We start from the raw sequence: 24,404 nt of genomic DNA, 5'->3' as shown, positions 1-24,404 counted from the left end.
AAGAGAGAAAGTCTCAGGTCGTGCTGAGAAAGCAGTTAGTTAGTCAGCTGCACTTTGGGCTACGATGTACCTGACTTTAATCTAACACTAGTAGAATATATGAAAAGATAAAGAATATAAATGGAAAAAAAATCATAACATTTAGACAAATGATGACATAAGAACAGATATACAGAAGCATTTTTGAAACGTGCCACTAGTCCTGAGTTTTCACTAATATTTAAGCTGAATCTATCGAAACTGCAGTCGTGGAAGTCAGTGAAAGCCACTCCGACAGCAGCTTATTTATGGTTTGCTCTTTTGATTGATCATGGAGTATTGCATGTCAGATTAAATACATCTCACTGAAGCTTCAAAGAAACACTGACCAAAGCTATTTTATTCTTCCTAAAGCAGCTCCGGTGTCAACACCGAACAAGAAGGAGGGGGAAAAAGCCGGAGACGTGAATCAGTTGAACGCTGTTATTATGCTAAGCGCATGATAATGATGATTTTAATGATAATGGTAATGAATGTGCATAATCTTTTCCCATTATCAGTAAAGACGATACCGGCGCAGACAGGGGAGAAAATGGGTGCTTAATGTGCCATTCACAGATAAATGACTCCACACTGGGGAAATGTTTGATGAAGAATGAAGCATGTTTACAGGACAGAGTCAAAGACTCTTTTTAGAGGTAAATCAGACGAGTTAAATGGTTACAGTCCCCCAATTTCTGTTGAGTTTTGTTTCTTTGTATTCATTTATGTAAAAATAATGATAGCATATAAAAAGAAAGACCTCGTTTCTTAGAAAGTAAATGTTTTAATGCGCAGTTATCGCTTCATAATAGACTTATTCTACTGGTAATAGTCCCAAAAATATATATTTATATATTTGAGATGTCTCTCAATATTTCTCTTTTTTTAAATGATTAATAATAAATAGAGATGCACGGTATTTAATTTTTGCCGATATCTTCAAAGTCAATATTTTCCAACTCATTTTGGCTGATTGTCAATGCTGATAACGATATTTGCACATATTTCTATCCACCGAACTGCAGAGAGCATCACGTCTGCTGTCATGCAGTGCTTTTCAAAATATGCACATCCACTGAGCAAAAATGAGAAAACTTCACGTACAAGTCTCGTCATGTCAGAATTAAAGCGTCATCTTATCAGCTGTTTTCGAGCCAACGCTGATATTTCATTTTAAAGGCGATATTTTGTGATATTATTGTGCAGTCCTCGTGCAGATCACGCAATGGCTCATAAAAATACATCTTGTTTGTATAAATCCATTTTCACATTTAAATTGGTTTAGTCTAGTAACATCTCACGCTATCGGCAATGCATGTCACAATTTCCAATTTAAAAAAGTGATGCTTTGCCAGTACATCATGAGCTTTCTCTGTTTAATCAGCTAAAAAAAAGAGAGAAGCTTTTAGGATTTCTGCTGCCTACACTTAGATTGATCTGATTAAACTGTTTACAGGATATTCATTAGGACTCCTTGTAGTGATTTATACGCACAAATCCTCCTCGTGATCAGCGAGTGACTCACTGAGGGGTAAGAACAGCAACATTGCCAGGTATTGCCGTATCTGTTGCCCTCACATGCGCAAGTATTTTACAGCTCATCACTTTTTTTCCAGCCTCGCTGTCCTCACCTTGATAAAAGTTGGGAGCTCGTCTGGCCGTGCTAGATTGCTTCCCCTTGGCTCCATGTCCAATGGATTAGTGCAGGTGTCAACGCAGCTTAACAGCAACCAGATCAGTGATGACACCATGTCAGCTGCCTTACACTCTGCAGGATACAGTCTGGGAACACTGCAGTACTGAGTGCATTATTAAGGACGTGATGTCCCCGTTGTGTTAGATTGAGCTTTGACAATTGACAGCTTTGACATGGCCTTGCAAAGACGTAGCCATGGAGTCAACATGGGGGACTTTAGCAGAACATTGTGAGACGAATACCAGCAGCTTCTGCTGGAGTACGACAACAGCACCTGGACAAATCACACACACGGCAGTGCACCGTAATAACCAGTAGGAATAATAACGGCAGTTTGTTAAGTTTAGTTGAGATTATTGTGATTACATTTACTAATGATTATTTCAGACGGTGTTGCCTGGTTTCCTTATATTCCTTTTTATATTTTGTGATGTTTGTTGTGCTTTTTTTTCGTGTCCTGTGTGGAACCAAAAACGAACATTGATGTATTATTTAAAACAAAACCTTGATCATTACCTAAACTTAACCAGGTAGTCTAACCCTAACCCAACCCTAATCACGTAGTCCTGTAGCCTAAACCTAACCAAACTGTGACCAAAGTCCAAATGTAAAAATCAAAGATGTCTAAACACAACAGGATCGCAAACTCGGTGGTCCACATAGTAGACGCAAATAATATCAATTCACCCAGCACGGCTTCTTCTGAAAACAGGTTTTGACCATCTTTTACCCAAACCATCCGATTTCCTAAAGGCTTTCTGACGTATAACCAACCGAATGGTCCTATAAAAGGCCGACTATCACTCTCCATGTACGTAGATGTGAGGCCAAATACACAGATTATTGAAAAACAGCATGCACTGGGCTGAGACGGTCACTTTGGGGAGTGACGACGTCAGAACAAAATGTCAAGAGTCAAGTGAATACACTTCTCTGCATTCAGTGTCCGCCCTTTTTCTTTGAGAGAAGCCGTCTCCCACAGACGCCCGCACACATAATCCCTCATCTGTTTCAGCCCGTGTGACAGTTTATCAGCCGAACTGAAAGGCTGATACGTCTGTGCTCTCTCAGTGTGCGATCATCCAAGTTGAACTGCAATGGAAGGATATTATTTTGAGGCTATTAACACAGCTTCATGGCGACTAAATTAGATGATTGTTGATGTGATTTCTCTCTATGAAGGGCATATCTCACGCTGGGAATGATTGCAGATGAGACGTCACACCCAGTTCAGCGTCTGCCCCCAGGTGCAAATGTGTTCGCAATTAAAGAAACCCTGCGAGTACATCTGATGGAAACAATATTAATAATATGCTCAATTGATCTTATATGATGGCGCCTTGGAAGGAAGCAGATATGAATATAAAGAATATTATATCTCCACTTAATATTTGTACTAATGTGTATGTGAGAGTGTTATAGCCTATGTGGGATGTGAGGAGGAAAAAAAGAGGCATTTTTATCACATTTTCATTCGATTTGTGCGCTCTACAGTCTACATGAGATAAGATTTCCTAAAGGCACAGAGTTATCCAGGAAGCAGGAATTGTTCCAGCAGATATGATCACAGTAAGACAAAGAGAACTGGAGAGATAAAGCGTCTGTAATGCATGTCATTTCCCATTAACTTCTTTATGTGCTTGAATTTAGCTGCATGTACGGCGTTATAATGACCTCAGTGCTCTTTACTCTCGACCACTTTTCCCCTTTAAGATCCTCATAATCTGTCAATTCTGCTTCTGTGCGACAGTAGCTAGACTTGAGTCCTGCATCGAGGCGGGTGAAAGGTGCGATCGTGAAACCTGATGCAGCCGTGGCGGACACGTCCAAATCGGATTAGGGCGCATTCTCTCAGATTAGTCATTTCAGGAGGCTTCCTGCGAAGGAAGGGCACAACTGCAAACGCACCGTCTCGTTCTCCTGGTCCTCTAAACTCCCTGCTGAGTCACACGCTGTTTGATTGTGGCTGCACAGACCGGATTTACGCTGCTGATGATGCTGTGACCGTGTGTGTGAATCCTCCTCAGAAGAATCATTTGTAATCAGTGTTTTAGGAGGGAAACAGTGGTCGTATTTGCTTTAAATCTCAGTGGGATTTCATGATTCTTGTGGCTTCTTGTAGGTGCTTTTGTCTGAGTTTTGAGTGTGTCACCATTTTTATCAGCTCAGGGTTTCTCACATTTGGATTTTGGCAGCTGGACGGTCGAAGAACAACTTTCAGAGAGGTTTGACTGTTAAAGAACAAAAAGAAACAAAAGGAGGAGGACCCAAATGGGTTTGTGAAAGTGAGGAGGACATTTTAATCCTCCAGTGGAAATTACACCTTGATTATAACGCGTAAACTGTTCTCTGCACGCTTTAAAAGCAGAAAACCTAAAAACCAATTTTGAAAATAATGTAGTTGGGACTCTAAACGAGTTTATTGAGTACCGTCTAATCGCAGGCAATCAGTGACCTATGAGAGATCCAGTATCTCGTGTCAAGATGCTGGCCTGATGAGTCACCACATGATGGGCACTAATATGTTGCAGGGAGACTGTGGTTTAAGATACGGTACTTCAGCACTGAAGGTTAACGTCCCTTTGCAAGGTTTAAATTCGTATTTCTGCGTGCAGTCGTACTACGAAGCACTTGTTTCGTAGAGGGATGCAAGGGCCTCGAGGTGGGTACACAATATAAAGATCGCCTGGAATCCATTTAGGGTGAGCAGCAGTAATCATTTATCTACCTTTACATCAGTTACTAAAAGTTGAGAATGACAGAGGAGACCTGGAATAATAAAAGGAAAGCAGCTGTGTCGCTGTGAGCTGGATGCAGAGGAGGATGAAGAAATAACCGATCTGGCTTCACTGTCCATGACGAGCAGAAGTCTTTCAGTGACGTGAAGTCTTTCCAGGAGATCCTGTTATCAGCTTTCTTCCTCGGCGTTCAGCAACATGCTGCAGTCTCCCACAGCGGACGTAGTTTGTTCAAGAATCAAATTGATTTCTCTCACATGCAACTGCAGCCTCGGGTGGAAGAGAGACAGCTTGACCCTTGTTTTATCCAAACTCCTGTTAAAGGATTTCATCATGCGAGACTGTAGGAAATATATTTCCTCATCTGCTTTTCATGAAATGCAGATGGTGTTTTATTTTGTCAGGCTCTGACATTTCTGACTCCACCTAAATAAAATGGAGGTGAATGGATGTTGCATCAGCTGCAGTGTGTGTTACCAGAACAACCTCCTTGTTATTTTACATATACACAGAACAGTTTCTACAGCTCTCTGCTTGGCTGGAAAACACAATCGCTGTCATTTAGAGACATTTTTCGAGCAGTGGAAGTGTTTTATTTTGAAACTTTATGCAGGTTATAGTGAAGTCCATGGGGTTGATGTGGACGGTGAGTAATCCAGCGAAGATCCTCGGACTTGCTCATCTTTTTTTACTAGTAATTGCGTGTAGCTGTTCTTTCTGTGCACTTTTATTTTGAAGTAATAGTTACAGACTCTCTCCACCTCCCCACACTACGATCTTGCGATAGTATTAGTAATTATTGTGACTTGTTTGAAAGTGGAAATCTTGACATCGCTGCTTTTAACATTTTGCGACTTGGCAGATACAATAATTAACAGTTTCCTCATTACAGAGCGAATCTGATGAAGCTCTGTAATTTGTTTTACAATCGTAAACAGATTGACAGTAGACATTTTTAACAGTAGCATCCTTTTCCACAGAGCTCGTTCTGATGAAAGTAGGTCTGTGGCACAGTGTTGATGGAAAAACACCTTTCTGTGAATTTAATTTTAAAATGTTTACTTTTCAATGAGCTACATCAGGAAAATTACATTTACTAGGGATGCATGATATGGATTTTTTCAGCCGATACGATAACCGTTAATTACCTGCTTCTCACAGCCGATACAGATAATAATTCCCATTTTTGTTTAACTTACTTTAAAGGTGCATACCGCCACATACTGTGTGTAAATGCTGCACTTGTTAAGTCAGCTTAAGCAATCTGGCTTTGTATTATCGGTTCTATTTATCGGCTATTGTTTGTTTATCTGCCGAGAACCATAATGTCCCTGGATTTTACCTCCATTGTATTAGAATTGAGGGAGAAATCTTAGAAACTGACAAGCAAAACTAAACTGCAAACCACTAAAGTAAAATGTTGTTTTCTTTTTGTAATTTGAGTCAACTGGTCCTTTAAAAGAAAAGACTTATGCTTTATTGATCTGACACTCTGTTCCCAGGCGTCCAGAGAAATGTGTCAGCACCAGAATGGAGAAACTATGAATTTTGAATCAGTATTATGAGGCCTGTCTTTGTCTTTCGCGAGTCGCCATTCACATACTGAACCTCTCTTTATTGGCCCATTATACCTGATCAACGCATTTTCAACAAGCGATTAGAGAGTGTAAGGTAATAAAACACTCATGAATCTCCTCAGGTTATAAAGAATTAATCAAGTACCATCAATGGCTCATGAGATATAATAGATAGAAGAGGAATTTCCATTTCTACGAATCGACCGCATCTTCACACCATCCATCTCTGGAGGCTCCTGATTCCAGCTTGGCCGTAGTGAAGGGGGAGTTTAGATCTACACGCCACTGGGAGAGATTGGAAACCTCTCTAATATGTCACAAAAGAGAGAAGATCTCAGCCATATTTCACAGATGTGGAAATGAAGACGGAGCAACACTGAGAGTGTTGATGCAGAAACGAAGCGAGAAGAACCACAAAGTGGATGCAAAGAGGGTGCAAGAAGGAAACAGAGGGATAGAGACCCCTCTGTTATCTGTGCATTAGCAGACTCCTTTGTTTTTCTCAGCATCATTCAGACGGCTAATGGACGAGATGGAGTGAGTCAGAGCTTTGTCAGAGACAGGCGCCGAGCCTTTCTTCTCCCCCACTCACGTTCGTGACACCTTGGCCCCGTCTCCGCCCTTCATTAAAGCTGCTAATGCTAATTTATTCCACTGTTAGCTTTATTAATACCCTTAACTTTGCATTTGGATCCATTTACTTATTGGCAAAAAGGTTTTAAATTGGGGAAATGTACAGAAAGTACGGAGGCTGGAAGGGGCCAAAATCTAAGTAAGACCATCTTTTGCGTTGCTTATATTTTCTTTGTATCCTCTCCTTGACTTGTAAAAAATAACTATTATTCCCTCCCTCTAATATCTCAAGTTTTTTATGGCAAACATAAAAAAACAACTGTTTCATGACAAAGCATAGAATAGTTATACCTATCCAGGAAAAGGCAGGGCTGTTTGCCTCACCTGTACGTGCACGTCAAGGTCAAAGTTTGGTTGGGTGGTCCACCTTTAAAGTTGCTTTGCAATCCGTCAATAAACACAGAGAAGAAAATAAAGAAGGAGAGCAGCATCTTGTCGTGCAAATGATGCAGAGAGAGCCGAACATGTCGTCACCAGTGTGGATGTGTTTCTACAGAGGACGACAACACAAATGCAATTTTCTACACATGTTGCAGAAGAGAGGAGGGTCTGAGTTGTGAAGTATAACTCGAGCTGTTTTTGCTCACTACATTTTAAATGATCAGTTATCGGTATCCACCAGGAGAATCAGGTAATAATCAGTTGTTAATAAAGCTGCTTCTTTATTACTTCCCGCTACAAAAAAGTGTCTTCAGGACCACATTTTGCTGTGATGACACACACACACACAGACGAGGTAAAAACTGCTGGTTATAATGGATAACTGTCCCCTCACTCACTGTTTTTGCACACAGCCCTTTAAAGGACAGTGAACTGGCGGTGAACATTACTTAAGATTTTCCAGCTCTTACGTGTTTTCGGTGCAGACAAAAGAACGAACTCGGTCAACAAAACCAAATGCATGAGACCGGCGTTCCTTTTATGAATGTTCAGATTGCTTCCTGTTTGATTGAAAGGGAGAAAAAAAATGCATTTTGTCTGGAAAACACATCACATTTTCAGGGTCTAAGTTAAATCTAATGGAAGCACAAAACAGAATATTTGTTTTGGAAAGAACCGGGGTAAAAGCATTCATTTGTACAGGATGGAAAGACTCATCTAAGAGTAGAAGGACATCAGGCCTTTTGCGCTAGTCCATTTTCTTTTTTGCTTTCAGGCCTGCGTTCATTTAGAAGACCAAGGTTGTTTATATGTGCGAATGATGAAGATCTATTTTCAAATGAAACTTCATGTAATGAGTTCTCAGACTCCCTGGAGGACTATGCAGTCTTGGTGCCCTGGGAGGACAGACCGGTGCATAAGGGTCCTCCCTTTCCCAGCGATCACCACTTTATCCTTGTCCAGTACATCATATATCAGCCCCCCCATGCACCGAGTCAACTGCCTGCTCTGTCAGATAGATTATGCAAATGATATGAAACGTTAAAGGCGGCTGAAATGGCATGCAAATTTATAGGCAAGGGTGGCTAAAGTGGACCGGCGCCAATATCACCACCAAGAATGATATCATTACTGAAATAGAGCAGAGAGAGGAGTGTGTAGGTTCATGGCTCAGTGTCACCGGTGTGAAGATTCAATTTGAAGTGATTGAGATATGGAAAACTTTCTGGCTCCTGGTTGTGTCCGCGGCTCCTGGGGAACGATGAAAAGCCTTTTCTGTGATAAATATCTAAGACATGAAGGTAAACTGTAAGTTGATGACATCCTAATTACTCCAAAATTACATTTTGGAATAAATTGATATTAAAAATATCTGAGACCACAAGACAACAAACTAGAACAACAAACAAACTAGTCGCTACTAGGTAACAGTAACCACCAGTTTCCACCTCACGGCCACGTTACGGCCATGATGATCAATTTGATTGAGCCAGACAGGAAGTCAGACGGCTTAGTGCATCCGGTCAAGTTTCAAAATAAAACAGCACAACAACACTTAAAACAGACAGCTAGTGAAACGATTAAATCCATCAGTTACAGGTACACTCCGGCTCTTGACATGTCTCAAGATTCTTCTAGTCATTTAAAATGTCTTTAATCTACAATATAATAAAATAAAAGCAGCTCACATTCACCTAAACTTGTATTTGTTTGCCTTTTTCCATTTGACTGCCCTCAATCTGTGTTCGCTGAAATATCAACTGAGCCGATTTTATCTGAAAACTGAGACACACAAATTGAAACCTGTCATTTGCACTGTACGATACCACAGCTGTGATGGCAGCTTGAACTCCCAAATACACAGCCTGCTCGTAGCCATCCAGAGAGAAACACCGCTCTACATAAAGCGTGTTCAGTGTAGCAGAGCAGGGCACTCTCCTGTTAACGGGATGTGTTATTGGGGAGTAAAGGGTTAAGTGTGCCGTGCTTTGAGGTGTGCAAACACGAGTATGCAATAAAAAATGATCGTGCGAGTGCGGTCACTTTAACCCATCCTGTCGAGCAGCTCACTAAAACGCCTGCTATAAACATCTCAGGGCCGCAGATTGATGACATTGCAGCCCATTAACACTTAATATCCTTGTCAATTGTTTCTCACTAACAATAATGGATTACACTCAGGCGCTGGTGAGGTAACTCATCCCTTCAGCCTTCAGACAGATATAAATCGCTCTCCTGCCAATTAATCCAAAACGAATGAATAAATGCAACATAATGGAATAATGGAAATTTGCTAAAAGTCATGAACATTTCTGGGTTATAATGAATCGACTCCTAGTTGAACACGTACTACAAGAAGTTTAAAACTGGTTATGAAACAGTCTCAAATTAAACTGAAGATATGACGTATATATGCAAACGAGGTCATCAGCGAGAAAACTTGCCATCCTTTATCGTTATTATAGTTATTATAGTTATTATAGTTATTATAGTTATTCCTTCTGCCTATGACTGGATTTCCACTTATTCAGTTGAATAAGTCACAAAGTTAAAACAGTTTTTTGTGTGCTGAGTGCTGACGATGACGTGAGTCTGGTGGTACGCCACTAAAACAAAGTTTACTTTTGTTTCACCACTGACATATTACAGTTATTGATTTTACATAGCCACAAACAGATGTGTGACCTGATCACCATGCATCCTACAAACAGCTGTATCTGGTGGCGCTGATACCGCTGAAGTCCACAGGGGCCGCCAGAATCAACAAAAAATAAAAGTTCCCTGTAGTCGCTTTAAAAGGTAAGTTTGCTCAGACGCAACTCGTTTGAAAGGTTATGATTACGTGTGTAACGATACATCGATCCGGATCTATATATCGATTCAATGATCAACGATACAACAGCATCGATGCAAAGTGAAAACATCGATTCATATCGGCGTCATCGTTCAGATACGCCTTTATTTTGAAATTCCCACGGCACGTCTGTGTCAGTGTCCCTCCATGCTCAGCTCCTTTCTAAACAGAGCTTTGTTTTTATTAAAGACAACAGATAGTTTCCATTTAAATGTCTGGACCCACTGATAAAATAATATTTAAGTCATAAAACTGTCAAATCATATTTTAGTTGCTTTTTGTGAGTTGATATAAATGTAACTGATTGTGTTAAATGGACGATATCATCTCATATCGATCACAGGCTCCTGTATCCAATCCAATCAACATCGTATCATGCAGACTTTGTGATATCAGCAAATATCTTATCGTTGTCCAAAGAATCGATATAATATCGTATCGTGATGAAACTTGGGATTTACACCCCGAGTACTTTTCCGAGTATTTTTTCAAGTTTGTCATTTTACCCGTACTTTAGCATGCATTACACCATGCCATCTACTTACTACTTTGTACTTTTACTTCTAAGTATTACTTCAATACCAATAGTTTAACATGTAATTTCAGTATCACCATCTAATACCTTCAGTGCCATAAAGCAACTTATCCTGAAGAAACAAATATTACTGTTGTATTTTAAAATGGAAATAAAAGTTCTTACGCAGATATATTAGTTTTCTGTAGGACACGAACAACATGTTGCTCCAACATTCCCGTATTGTTCAGCTAAAAGCACACAATATTCAAACATGTACCAATGAATGTGTGCAGACAAACAAGCGAACATCCGCTGTCTAATTGTGAAGCTTGTGCCAGAGAGCGCACCACATTTTTTATCAATAATGATGTTGACAAAAAGCTCACAGTGGCCCCAAATGCCTGTTTATGTTAATACACTAATATAATATGATTAATGTGTGAAAGGCTCGTGTCTTTGTGACGCTGGAGTGTATCCATCGCTCCCCCTGTGCTGCTGTACTCAGATGTTCAACTTACTTAGTCAGGGCCACTTAAGGGACAACATAACAATGTGAAATGGGCTGAGTCAGCAGGCTTGCAAATGATCAGTGCACAAAACATCTCAGCGAGGCAAACAAACAGGTCCCTCTAACGATTTCCCATAAAGCCATTAATATTTTTGTAAATGGGCGGCAGTCACACACGACCCGTTTCATACACTATTGACTACGAGTGGTAATGTGGTGAAGTGGAAGTGGTCACGGTGTGTTAGCTTTTACTTATTCATTTATTTTTACCTCAGAGCACGCGTCAATATGAAAACCCGCTCTGTGTATTATAAAGATTTTCCTTCCCTCTCATCAATGTGTCTGAACTGTGGGATTGTGTTGTCTGTCGCTGGCTGTGACGGCTGCCGCTCGGCTTCCTCCACAAACCTGTGAAGACATTCTGTGTGGATTTATTATTATTTGACCCGATCGGTTCTTATGTGGGTCGACAAGAAGCTGGAAGCGTCTTTAATGTTGCATGATGTTAATACAGAAATACCCTTTTTTATCCAGCTTTATTTTATTGTCACTATATTCATTTCTCAGCTTTGTTATTATAGAAAAATGAACCGTTTCAAAGCCCAAAAGCAGATTTATTTTTAACACCAGTAATGTTCTAACGTGTGAAGATAAAAAGCACCAAGTATAACTGTTATTGATAATATATAAAGTGGTTGTATTGGTGTTTATATTTTAAATATTCCTCGTCTGTTAATCATTGCAACTTACGTGTATAGAAATCATGACCAACGTATTCACAATCAAAAAGGATTCAGATGTTTCTCCTCTGGAAGGCACATTGAAAGTTAGCAGTGTTAACTTCTGATACTTTATTCTATATATTATTTATACGCTGCTCACACATTGTATGTACAGAAAGGTAACACTTTATTTTATGGCTCCGAAGGAGATTTCTGAAAATTTCTTAGTAAGTTTCCCGTAAAGAACTACAATAATTTTGCATTGAAAGGGGACTTTAAACTTTCAAAGTCCTGATAAAGTTATTAGAGTTGAATTGATTGATTGTGTGAACTTCAGTGACATTTACTCTGTGAATCACTGCTCGTTTCAAATCAAAGAAACCATTCAGTCATGGAGAGAGGCACCGAGAGGAGGTCTCGCATAAAGTCTCATCCTCTTGACTGTCTGACCCGAGTCCTTCATGAAGAAATTCACCGTCCAGCAGCATTAAACAACTTCAACAAATCGTCCGCAGGCTTGTAAAGTCAACCAGCAGAGACGGAGGAGGTCTCACTTGTCATGTCATGTTACAGTCCACTCACAAATGGCCAATAAAAAAGGGATTAATACATTAAATTGGTACAAATTGTTCCATAGAGTCCCTTTAATTATATGAACAATGTACAATGTTGAACACCTAATTAAGTTTCCTCTCACAAATTAGCTGTGCACTGCCGTAAAGACTCTCGAGGTTACACAAATAATTACTTGGCATTAATTATTTGATGTGTACCAGCTGAAAACATTTTTTCCTGTAATTAGCATCAAATGATCTATAATTTACCAGTAAAATAAAGTGTGACTGACCACCAGGGGACCGAGAACAGATCTAAAACAAGTCATTTACAGCAAGAAGAGCAGTAGATCCTTGCTGCTCGTGAAATAACTGGTTTGACTTCTTTTTTTCTAGTTAATGGAAATGATTATGTAGATTTACCAGCCTGTTATTTCATTGGGGGTCCAGATTGATCATGGGAAAGCTCATATGTCAATATTTTTATATTAACGATAGATCAGATGACTATGAGTATGTGATAGTTTGATCAACTGAAAACTATCATCTGAATCTGCAGTTCCCTTCAGCTATACGGAGCGTTTTATCATCTTTCTGCTATTTAGTTTTAGTGTTACTGCCAGCAATCAGCTGTTTTTAGCAAAAACAAAACAAAAAAACTCTAAAATCCAACTGAACGTGGCAGATAAAGTTAGCAACTGGCAGTGATGGTGGTGAATGCAGACGAACGTTAAGCAGCTAAAGAGACAGATACATTTGTCAGGAGCTGGTAGCCGGTAAAACAACACTGAAAGAGTAAATATTGACATTGTATTCTCCAGGTGGACGTAAACAAAACTCCAAATGAATACTAATGTTGCTCTGTATCGTCTGGATGTGTGAATTAGCAACTGTTTGCTCATAAGTTTGTTTTTGACCAACTTCAATTAGACAGACAATTTCAGTAAAGCACTAAAACGGCTTTATTAAAGGTGGTTAATGAGAATTTCTACTGGTTCAAACAATGTGGCTGTTCTGTTTCTGTTGGACTTGGTGGGTTAGTCCTTCACTGGTGTCGCTCATACATTTTTTGATAAGCATCAGTGAATTTGTGTCTGAATTGTCTTGATGTTGTTCCTCAAGGAAGCATTATTGGACCTCTTCTGTTTTCTTCTTATATAAACACGCCCTGAGCAACATAATATTCAAACCACAATGTCAAATACCGCTGTTATGCTGATGATACACAACTTTATATATCTGTTTCGCCTGACAAACAGTTCTCTGCAAGCTCTTTTAACCAGTCTCACTAAAGAAATGAACCGAGAAACAAATCCTGCTTGTAGGACCAGAAGAGGAAAGACAGAGACTTGTGACAAGTGATTATAGATTATGATATTAATTTAATCAGCCATTTTAACAAGGTAACAAAAACATATTTTTCATCAAAATATTCATCATTTTTGACCCAGAACGATGCTGAAATGCTAATAGATGCTTTTATTACAAGTTGTTTAGATTACTGTAACATTCCTGTTGATCAGTGGAATAGTTGGACACTGTTAGTAGGTCTGTATATCGCATCACCCGCGTCCAACATGTGTTACAATTACACAACACAACACAGCACAGCACAACACAAAGAAGTCCATTTGTTCATCCTAGCCATGCTCTTGGTTTATAAACCTTCAGAGGTCAGAGCAAATGTTTCTGCTGGGGAGAAGCAATCTGTGAAGTTCTGGATGGTTGTTTTTTTCTTTGTTATCTCTGAGTTATTGGATGATATAGGGGTGAGTGATGGGGGAGATGGAGGTCAGCGAGTGGAGGTCAGGCAACAAACACCTGGTTCACAGATTTGTAGCTGGAGTCAGAGACAACATGATCCTCTGGAGTTTAATCAACTCTCCAGTTATCTTCCACCAGCTCACACACAACACATCGTCTATGACGTCGTATTACAATGTCAGATTCTTCATCTGAGCCGGTGTGTTTTATTCCAGCTCGGACACTGAAGCTTTCCCTGCTTACAGCTGCCATTCGACCAGATAAACTGTGCTGCTGCTTTATTGCTGTGGGCTCTCTGACCCATAGTGACCCTGGTCAGATCCACTCACACAAACCTCCAGCTGTAGCTTTAGCCTATGATTTCCATCAGTGGTCCACCACTCCAGCCTGCAGCGGCGGCTTCCTGCCCACTGGAAAATACCCATTTTCTCACTCATTGCCTCAGGTTGTGCTCTCTCTCCATCCCACCCACATGTTCCATCTCCTGCTGTTGGCTGAACACTCTCCCACCACCGACGCTTTGACTGACCGCCCAAATCCAGCTAATGATCCCGAGAAATTGAATATGACGCAATGTTCATGTCACTCTCTCTGTCTGCTTTCTCCCTGTAGGCTGGACCCGGATTCCCCGAAGGCTTTACCTTCTCCCAGTTTCTCCAGCTGTTGACCCTTGTTTCAGACTCCTCTCTTCTACCTGCTGGGCTCCACATTGTCCCTGCCTGCCTGGCTGTGCTGAGCGATGAAGATCCCTGTGTGGTACCTGGTAGTGCTGCTGGCGTGTCTCTTCACCCCTGGACGCAGTGACTGCCAGGGGGAGTGTGTGGCCTGCGGTCTGCTCCTGCAGCAGCAGCAGCTGCAGCAAGCCTTCAACACCATGGTGAGTGTGAGTGTGTGTGTGTGTGTGTGAGTGTGTGTGTGTGTGTGTGTGATTGTCAGTCGTCGTGAGTCACTGTTGATAAGAGCGTTCGCTAAATGCCTTGTCAACACTGTCGTGTGTTCGTCAGTGTGGGTACAGCTGCACCGAGCCCTCAGCAGCCTGATAGAGGTGTGTTTGTGTTTGTGATTGTCTGACTAAGTTATTTTCAATCATGATAACAGCTCCTGCGTAATGGGTTGTGTACAGGTTGATAGTGCTGTGTGCACTTTGTTTGCCTGTGTATATGGGAGTCAATATGGAGAAGGAGCGCAGGAGGATTATTGTGTGTTTCTGATGCAATGAAATTTTATTTTCGAGGGCAGAAAATTTAATTTAATTGAAGGCAGTTTATCGCTTTAAAGGAAACGTTTACCACAAAATTCAAATGTTGTCATTACCTATTCAGCCCCTATGATGATGAGTTAAGTTTCGTGGTCCAAAAAACATTTCTGGAGCTTCACAGTAAAACAGCGCTGCAGGATTCTCCTAAACAACTGAAGTAGATGGGGACTTGATTTAAAACATTAAAAAAAACAACTAAAAAAATCAATAAAAAGGCTCCAAACAGCTCGTCCAGCATAATCCAAGTCTCCAAGACGTTATTCACAGCGTTGATGCACGGTCAAGCTTGCACATCCTCTTCAGACGGGGTGCATGCTAACACTTTTAGCTTCATAGCTACGGTGAAGATTTCCACTAAAAAACTGATGTGAAAAACATCTTTTCAAATCAATATGGGATCTTGGGGCTTCTGGAGACTTGGATTACGCTGGACGAGCTGTTTGGAGCCATTTTAATGTTTGTTTTTGGTTCTTTTTTATGTTTATCTTTTTTATGTTATCAAAACAAGTCTCCAGCTGCTTCAGTTGTTTAGGGGAATGCTGCAAATCTGTTTTACTGTGAAGCTCCAGAAATGTTTTGTGGACTATGAAACTTCACCTGACATTTCATCAGCATGGGGAGAGTTAATAATGACTGAGTTTTCATCCTACGTATCATTATGAAGTTAATGTTAATTGCACAGTGTAATGGCTACAGAACAATGACACCATTGGCTTTCGGATTGGTTCCCCAGTAGAATGAAGGCTGACTGGCCCTCGAGGCAAACGTCAGCTACCATGTTGACAGAAACGTAAAAATCTCACCTCCAGTTTTTGTTAAAAAAACAGAGAACCTGTGTTGACGGCGTTTCCCCTCTCATTCAGACTCATAAACCTTCTGTTTTCGTTGTTATCTCACTGCTACGTGTCACAACAGCAAGTTGTTGCACCGCACTGATCTCCATTTTGTTTACGTCTCCATGAGATCACGTAAGAAGGATCACATCTGAGCTCAGTGTCCGTCTGGAGAGCCATGAAGTAAAAAGTGCTGAAGCCACGCCCCCGCTGCTGCGCGGAGAGGTGTTCACTGTTTATTCAAAATGTTTGAATCCCAGTCACATTGTTTGAGACTTGCTATCTTTCTTTGTTTTGGGCTGATTTTCAAAACCCCTCTGGACTAATTGTGGTGGATTCAGATCACCTGTGCGCAGGTGAGGAGACTGAGTCCTGATTGAGGAGTGGAAGCAGCTTGGTGCGTTCCCCTCGCAGCCAATCACGGTGTGACGACGCTCTTTGTGTGAAGGCTTAAGAGAGGTGGGGATGACACCAGGTGGCTCTCACCCTCAGTCTGCATCTGATCCTGACTCAGAAACTCTGGTCTACAGCCCCGTACACCTTCAGTTTGACCTTTTATTTCACTGGGGCTTGTAGGAGCACATTTCAGTTCGATAATCCCCTCAAGAGGTATTTGTTTATTGGTTTATTGTCCAAGTAGCTGACATGGGGCATCCCCTCTAGATTTACATGTCTTTGTTTATATTGTCATGTCGGTCAGGCTGCCTGTAAGCATTTTACTGCCGATTGAACATGTTGCATGTCCAAATTAGACACTACACAACAAACCTGCCAATAGGATGATTACAGACAAACTCACAATAAATAAAACAGTGATCCTCCTCGTATCTCACACCTGTTGCACGGTGGTTATGACTGCACCAAACAATACACACACATAAAGCTGCTTTTTCAGATTTTGCCATGTTAGAGATGCACAGTTTCAACTGCTCAACACTGATATTGGTTCTGTCTCATAGTGGAGGGGGATTTGCATGTGTAAGTATCTACAGCACTTGTGCAATGCTTCGTGACCAACATGAAGATAGCAGCCTCTGCACGGAGAGACTCACTCTCCGAAAATCAAACCAAAACTCGAGTGCGGCACACAATCTCATTTCCAAACAGCGCGAGCCACGTCAGCCGGTAAAAATAGTCAGTGGGCGTCCGTGAATAGCTGCAGGACGGCTAATTTAGCTGATAATGATGCAGAGAAAGACAGCTGGGACCTTTTTGGGAGTTGTAATAGAACTCTGTAATTGACTGCTGCTCAGTATCATCAACCCGGCTTACGCTGGTGACTGACACATTTTATCAGTTCCTCATTGTGTTAGCTGCTTTCCTCAGCGAGCCACAGATGGAGTCCACCGGGCAATCCCATTGTTTCCCACGCCAGACTGAGTGTGTGTGTGTGTGCGTGTGTGTGTGTGTGTGTGTGAAGCTGCCGTTGTTTGTTATAATGTCAGGACACATTGATTTATTCGTGCAGAGACCTACACACCCATCAGAGCGTCCGTGCGTGCACCCAGACGTACACACACACACACACACACACACACACACACACACCAAGCATTTCACAGTATCGTTCCCTCCTCTGACTGCACTCATTGTGTGATGCCAGCTTTAGTTTACATATCTGCTAATTATCTGAGCTACAGCGATTATTTACACCATTCTGAGCAGGTTGTCTTTTATATATGTGTGTATATAGAAAATCTTTCTTTCTGTAGAGGCCCTTTAATTCTGTCTGGTGTGGCGACAGACCTTACTACCTTACCTTGAAAACAAGCCTCAGTACACAGCACCAGAAAAAGTACCAGAGCAACGAAGTAGAGTCGAGGACATAACCAGATAGTACAAACAGCAATGTACTCGAACAATAGACCGATGAAGAGAAGTGTGTCAGTGTGATTAGACACACTTCCTGTTGTCGGAGCGGAGGAAGAGCGTAACAGTAGTCACATCAAAGGTTCCCAGATAGTTTTGTTCATTATGCTTCATACTGATAGGACGACATGAGACAACATGCTGGAGTTATGGCTGCAGCATTAACATCAAACTGCACTCAGCTCACTTTACTACATGTATTTGCTGTTGATTAAACTGCAGTTATTCAGTTTCACATTTTATTTTCCCTCTCACTCCGAGCTGTTAGCTCTGTTAGCAATAAACTGCTAGCCCCGTAGCTGTTAGCGCCCAAAGCCAAACACCGGCAGCTAACAGCCAGTAGCTCAACACACATTTGTTGTTCACAATGTCGCATTTACAGGGAAAAAATAGGGTGTGTGTTAAACGGGTCATTTCTTTCGTATGTCTCATGAGTAGCCAGCCAGTTAGAGTTCGCCTGTATTGGGAGAATAAGAGACACACTTTGTTGTAGTCGACGCTCAGTTCAGTCTGACAGTTATACATAAGTACTTCTATCCAAAAATCCCTTTCATCCTCGGGAAGATTTCTATTAGTGCTGATGAAACGACGCCGTCTCGAGCCCTGATTAACATTTAGTTTCATGGCACAAAGGGGCAGCCAGTGAAATGTCAAGGGTGACTAACGTGGCCGTGTTGTCCACCCCAGACTCCCAGGAGGAGCGCCAGGCTTTGAAGCCAGTTTTCGTAGAGTCCAAACCGTCTAAGGAAATCATCAGGTGATGCACCGCGGCCCAAAAATACTTTCTGTAAAATGGTGGATACATTTTTTTTAAGCGTCACAACCCCCGAGACATGACTCGTTTCACTGTCAGAATCTGAGCCATTCGGTCCAACAACATTTGCAAAAAGCCGCACGATTAAATTATATTATCCCCATTCAAGTTAGCTGGGCGCTAAACCCTAAGTTAGCCGGCTCGGTTGGTGGAAGTCTGGTGTGCCGCACAACACAGAAGATCCTGGTATTTTTATATCACCGGGAAGTCGAGCTTGTTTGGCTTCATGCACCACTGAGCAGCTTTAATAGGAATGAACGGGGCTGACGTCCTTGGTCCACCCCGTAGATACGCCCCTGCAAGGGAGGTGTTAGTTTACCTCAGCCTAACAACGACCGTGTCATAATCCATTTTGTTTTTTGAATTCTTAATTTGACGGACTGGAGGACGCGCAACCAAGTTCCTCAGTCAGGATTGAAAGCGGCTGATTAACACCCTGAACCAGAGCAAATAAAGCCTTAGCAGCATCCTCATGACGGAGGACTCTCAAGCTTTTCATCCTCTGGCCCTCGCAAGTATAAAGACGTGACCACGTGCACACACACACACACACACACACACACACACACACACACACACACACACACACACACACACACACACACACACACACACACACTCTCTCACTCATAAACTCCTTTAGATTGCTCCATTGATCTGACGTGGAGAATCCCCTGGTGTGCTCTTTTCATTTACGATGGATAATTAATTTCCGTTGATAGATTCACAGCGGAAACTCCCTCTTCTCTCGCTCCTTTGATGTGAGCAGGTTTTCTGATAACAATGCAGTTTATCTCATTTGAGCAAGATTTGATGAGTAAATGGGATTCGCTTCTCACCTCAAGCTGAAATTTAACTCGGAGAGGCTCGGGAGTTTGAGAAAAGAGGAGAAAGGAGAGATGCGTGCACATAAAATCTCTACGGCGTGGCAGTTGGAGCCTGTTTTCTGATATATTTACTGTGGAGAAAAACTAATGCACTTCTACAGTTAAAGGTCTAAATGATAGATTCAGTCTCATTTTGAGGTTAAACGTCAGAGCGGATTTATTTTCAGGAAGCCTAGAAAAAGAGTTTTCACCGAGGAAAATGAAAAACAGGAACAGGCTTGACTGATTTTATTATTATTGTCCTCAGAAACGCTCTTGAAATGTTCTTCATGCGTCCTCACCTCCACACTGCTGAAGTTCTGGTTCTAGCTTGAGTGTTCAGGTTTGACGCCAAACTGTAAGGTGTGATGATAACAAGACAGGCAGGTCATTAAAACTGCCCAGAGTCAGTGACTCAGCACTGACAACGTTCACTCCGTATCAAAAGTGCAGTTGTCAAACACTGTGTATCATTTTCAGAGAGAAAAACATCACTGATTGAAGCCAGTCGGGAAAAAATAGACATAATTTACCTGCTGTCCTTCAACGTGATTTGTAATTTCTTCCAATTTGGTGCTGTCAATCACTCAGCAGGAGTAGGTCTCATTTATAAAATGATGGACGTCTCATATTAGCACATAACTTTCCATATACGCTGAACACAGCAGGAATAAGGACCACTTAACTCCCATGACACATCAGCCGTCCAGGTCAGGAGACGGCTTTCTCAGCCTCAGTCAAGTCGTGACACGCCAGAAATGAGACGCTGGCCGTGGACGTTAGACTTTTAACAGGCACTCAAGTAGATATTATTAATATGATCAGTCCAGTTTCAGCAAGAAAGTTCTGATAAACCAGCTGTGAGATATAGCCTTCATGATATAGCCTTAGCGACTAGCTCGTGATGTTAGCGGAGCATTTAGCAGCTTAAGCGGCAGAATTTTTTTTCATGAACTGGTGAAGATCTAACCAGAGCTGCAGATGAATGCTAATATATTCAGTTCAGCTGTTTTATTATCACAGACGGGAAACTTGATTTGCAGTCACAAAGGAGTTTTTCTCTTATTGCACTTGAACCTGGAAACTCTGGTAGCAAAGTTGGTGGTTTGTGTTGTCTAATGTAGACCTGGACTGGACCTGGAGAACCTGCTGGGCAAAGATAACCGTCTGTGGGACACCTTTCACCTCACCAGCCGCCTTCACAATCTGGCTCAGGTGTTAATTGTCCCTGAGAGAACAGATTCAATAAATGACTTCATCATTTTCGTATCTACATTAAAAACTTCCTCAGGAAATACAAACGTTGCTGTGCCTTCTTACAGATCAAATTTCAAATTGTTATCAGTTCCAAGATATTTATAATGTTTTACAAATCCAATGCCAGGTCCTTTGCTGAAGGTCTGAGATGGTTGGTGGGATGATTTCCTTCTAAAATCAACGACCATGTCTTTGCTCTCTGTGGCATTTAATTGTAGATTGGCTTCATCACACCATTTGACAAACATATTGATATCTACCTTGCTGTTGAGTCCCCCCCCCCCCCAGTGACCATAAAGAAAGCTGCTTCAAGCATCTACACTGAACTAAGAACAATAATGTGCAGCTGCTGCCTGCATCAGTATCATGGCAGTAAAAGCTACAGTGATCAGATATGATGGGCTGTGCTGCTGCGGTGCGTTAAGTATAAAACCATATAATTAAGATGCCAGTGGGGATATTTCAGTTTCTAATCAGAAACAGCATGTATATTTCCTTTAAAACCTCACTGTCGGGTGCTTTTTAGTGTGTAACCTACTTTCTTTCTTTGCATACTTGACTTCGCCTCCACGTGTCATTTTTTAAGTATCGCATCAGAAAAGGTTGATGGAAACGACATCATCTGAAATATCTTCCTCAATTTCACCAAAATAAAAGTTTGTACACGTGCTTGAGGTGGTTTTTGACTACAACAGTGTTCATTATCCAGCATCCAAGTAAGTTCTGGTTGTGTGTATCAGCTGTTTCTGCTACAGGAGCAGCAGCTGTGTCCACTGTCAGCGTCTCCTCAGATCTTTCCATAAGATTCACATTCACAGATCAGTTCTCTCTTCCAACATGGCCGAGGCGGTGTTTTGTTTCTTATTTGAGGTTCATCTGGTTGAAAAAGTTGTTTCCAGTTTGCAAACTCTCTAAAGCAAACCCAGTATTCTCAAACTGAACACCGAGATGCTCAGCAGCCTCACTGAACAGTGGATAAGTCTATGGATAGGGTCGCTTAAACAATCTGCCTGCGCTGTGTCTAGAAACTGTCTCAATATCCCCTCAAGTGAACACAAATCAGGGATTTTGACCAGGATTTAGACATTCGGGGTGCTGCTGGCTCAGTTGGTAGAGCATGTGCCCCATGTACTGAAGCTGTGTCCTCGCCACAGCGGCCCAGGGTGTCTCTCTCATCCCATTTCCTGTCATCTCGCTAAGAAAGCCAAAAGACGGCACAAAAGATCATTCATACATGTTGATCTCCCTGTGGATTAATCTACCAATCTCCTTCTTCCATGCACCACCTTAACACCACCTTTCTTTCTCCCTCTGCAGGTGTGTTTGTTGGAGTGCGAGGGTCACATCTCCCCGTCGCTCACGTGGGAGGTGTGTAAACGTGCCGTGAAGCTGTCGCACCACCCCACGCTGTCAGAGGGAGGCGCTCTGCTCAAGAGAGCGGGAGAGGAGCTGGCGCTGACCTCTCTTGACCTGAGCTCAGACAATGAACTGCTGCAGTCTGCAGCCGCAGAGCGCTTCCAGGAGGGGGATCAGGATGAGACACCCTTTGAACAGCGCAGCGTCCAGTATGACTCATCACTGCTGGATTCCTCTGAGGAGGGGGAGGGCCTGCAGGGTCTGGATCTCAGCCTGGTGGACGGAGAGAGGAAGCAGAGGGGGGAGAGGAACGTGGAGCGTGACAGCCAGCTAGAAGGGGACGAGGATGACGCCTCAGAGGCCGTCACCTTATCCAAACGCTTTGGTGGCTTTCAGAGGGGGCGCCATGGATACAGGAAGCTGATTGGCTCGCCCATTAGGCCCTTACAAAAGCGCTACGGTGGGTTCATAGGCGTCCGGAAATCTGCCCGCAAATGGAACAATCAGAAACGGGTGAACCAGCTGCTCAGGCAGTACCTGGGCATGAGGAGCAGCCGCAGCGGCAAGTTCAACAACATCCCCGTAACTCGGGTCTGGAGGCAAAACAAACTGTAGTGTGCGTCTGCTGCCCTCACAGAGTCCTGCCCCCCCCAGTTCCCAGTTACCTCAACCAATCATGTTTTCAACAGCTCACTCCAGTTTGACGTCATCAGAAGAACAGACTCGCCATCTTGCTGCACCTTTACTGTGTCTCTAAGTAACAAGGAATGTTTTTGACCGTGATGTCCTTCTTATTAAGCATATTTTCGTGCCATTCTGTGAAATAAAAAGAATTAGAGAAGTGCAATTGAATATATTTTTGTGTGTTGGTATAATAAAAAGGGGCCAAATGAGATTTGGAGGTGCGACCTGAGGGTGTGACTTTCATGCATGTGTGGATGGCTTCAGCTGTTGTTTTGCACTCTGTGGTTTGTGTCATGGGATCTGTTACTAATGTCCAGCTCTCATGAAGAAGGACTTAAGTGTTTCTTCATAGGTTTCCCCCTGTTTGAATGTTATTTTGTTGATTTGGGACTAAACAAATCACATACGAATGTTTGCTTTCGTCTGGACCGTAATCTTCCCACATGTCTGAGCAGAAACATTGGATGTGGATTCTCGGTTGATGGTTCAATCAGATGTAAATATGGTGGGACAGTGGGAGTACTGAAGCACAAACTGTTCATTACTGCAACCAGAATCTCATTTTATGCTTAAATTGCTGAATTAATTAAACACAGTGGATGTAAAATTGGTTTTCTGATCTTTCAAACTCACCAAAATCTCTGCACCTCTAGTAGAAAAAAGGCTTCATTCTGAGTATTGACTGAGTTTCTCTTGAGATCAGCTGCAGGTCTGCAGGCTCCCTCGGGCTCCTTCCAGTGAAACAATACTGCCCTCTAGTGTCTGAGGAAGAAACGTGTTGCCCCTGGATACTGACTTGGGATCAGTTGTGCCATGTCCTCAGTTATTGTCTGGATTGAGTCCATTTTTCTGCCATTACAGTTAGAAATGTGTGTAATTAATGGGTGAGACCAGGTCAGAAAAATACTTAAAAAACAGGAAACCAGCGTCTGATATCGCTCACACTGCAGCACGAACAGTGTTTGTAGTGAGTAATTACTTTCACGATTAAAGCTGTCTAATGTAGTAGATGTGATACTGGAGCCACGACTGCACCCACTAGAGGAGGAATTATACATTTCCAAATGTTTGACAAACAATAATGAATATTACGACAACTCAGATTTACAAAAAGAGCCTGTAAGAAATGTCATTGAGTGAATAAACCTGGCAGCAGCTGATGGTCTCCTCTGATTGGACAGCTCAGACATGCCTGAGCCAGCACAGTTAACAACAACAACAGAGTCCTTCCTACGTTATGTGCGTTACAGCGGTCTCCTTGATGAAACTCGACCTCCCCTCTGTGGACTCTCTTGCTCTTAATACTGCTTCACCTGACTTCCTCCTCTGCTGCCATCGTAATTACTTTGACCACTAGAGGTCGCCACCTAACAACAAACATGTATGGCTCATGTTGGCCGCCGCGAAGCAAACCGAGCCGCACTGATTTGCTTTTCAATCACCAGTTTTACTGAGCCGAGTGAAGTTTAGCCGAGGTGACGTCTCGTGACTGCAGCCGACCC

At 42.1% G+C, this 24,404-nt stretch overlaps 1 protein-coding gene across 1 annotated transcript; it reads left to right on the top strand.

Annotated features, from left to right (window-relative positions):
- Nucleotides 1-14,704: 14,704 nt before the first annotated feature.
- pnocb (prepronociceptin b) lies at nucleotides 14,705-22,945 on the top strand. Its single transcript, XM_073493339.1, has 2 exons — nucleotides 14,705-14,842; nucleotides 22,180-22,945. The coding sequence occupies exons 1-2, from the start codon at nucleotides 14,705-14,707 to the stop codon at nucleotides 22,831-22,833; spliced, it is 792 nt and encodes a 263-aa protein (XP_073349440.1). The 3' UTR covers nucleotides 22,834-22,945.
- The last annotated feature ends 1,459 nt before the right edge of the window (nucleotides 22,946-24,404 follow it).

The sequence above is a fragment of the Pagrus major genome, chromosome 22, assembly GCF_040436345.1.
Source record: "Pagrus major chromosome 22, Pma_NU_1.0".
NCBI lineage: Eukaryota > Metazoa > Chordata > Actinopteri > Spariformes > Sparidae > Pagrus > Pagrus major.
Note: the sequence above shows the minus strand (reverse complement) of the source record. Positions and strands in the feature narration are given on the sequence as shown.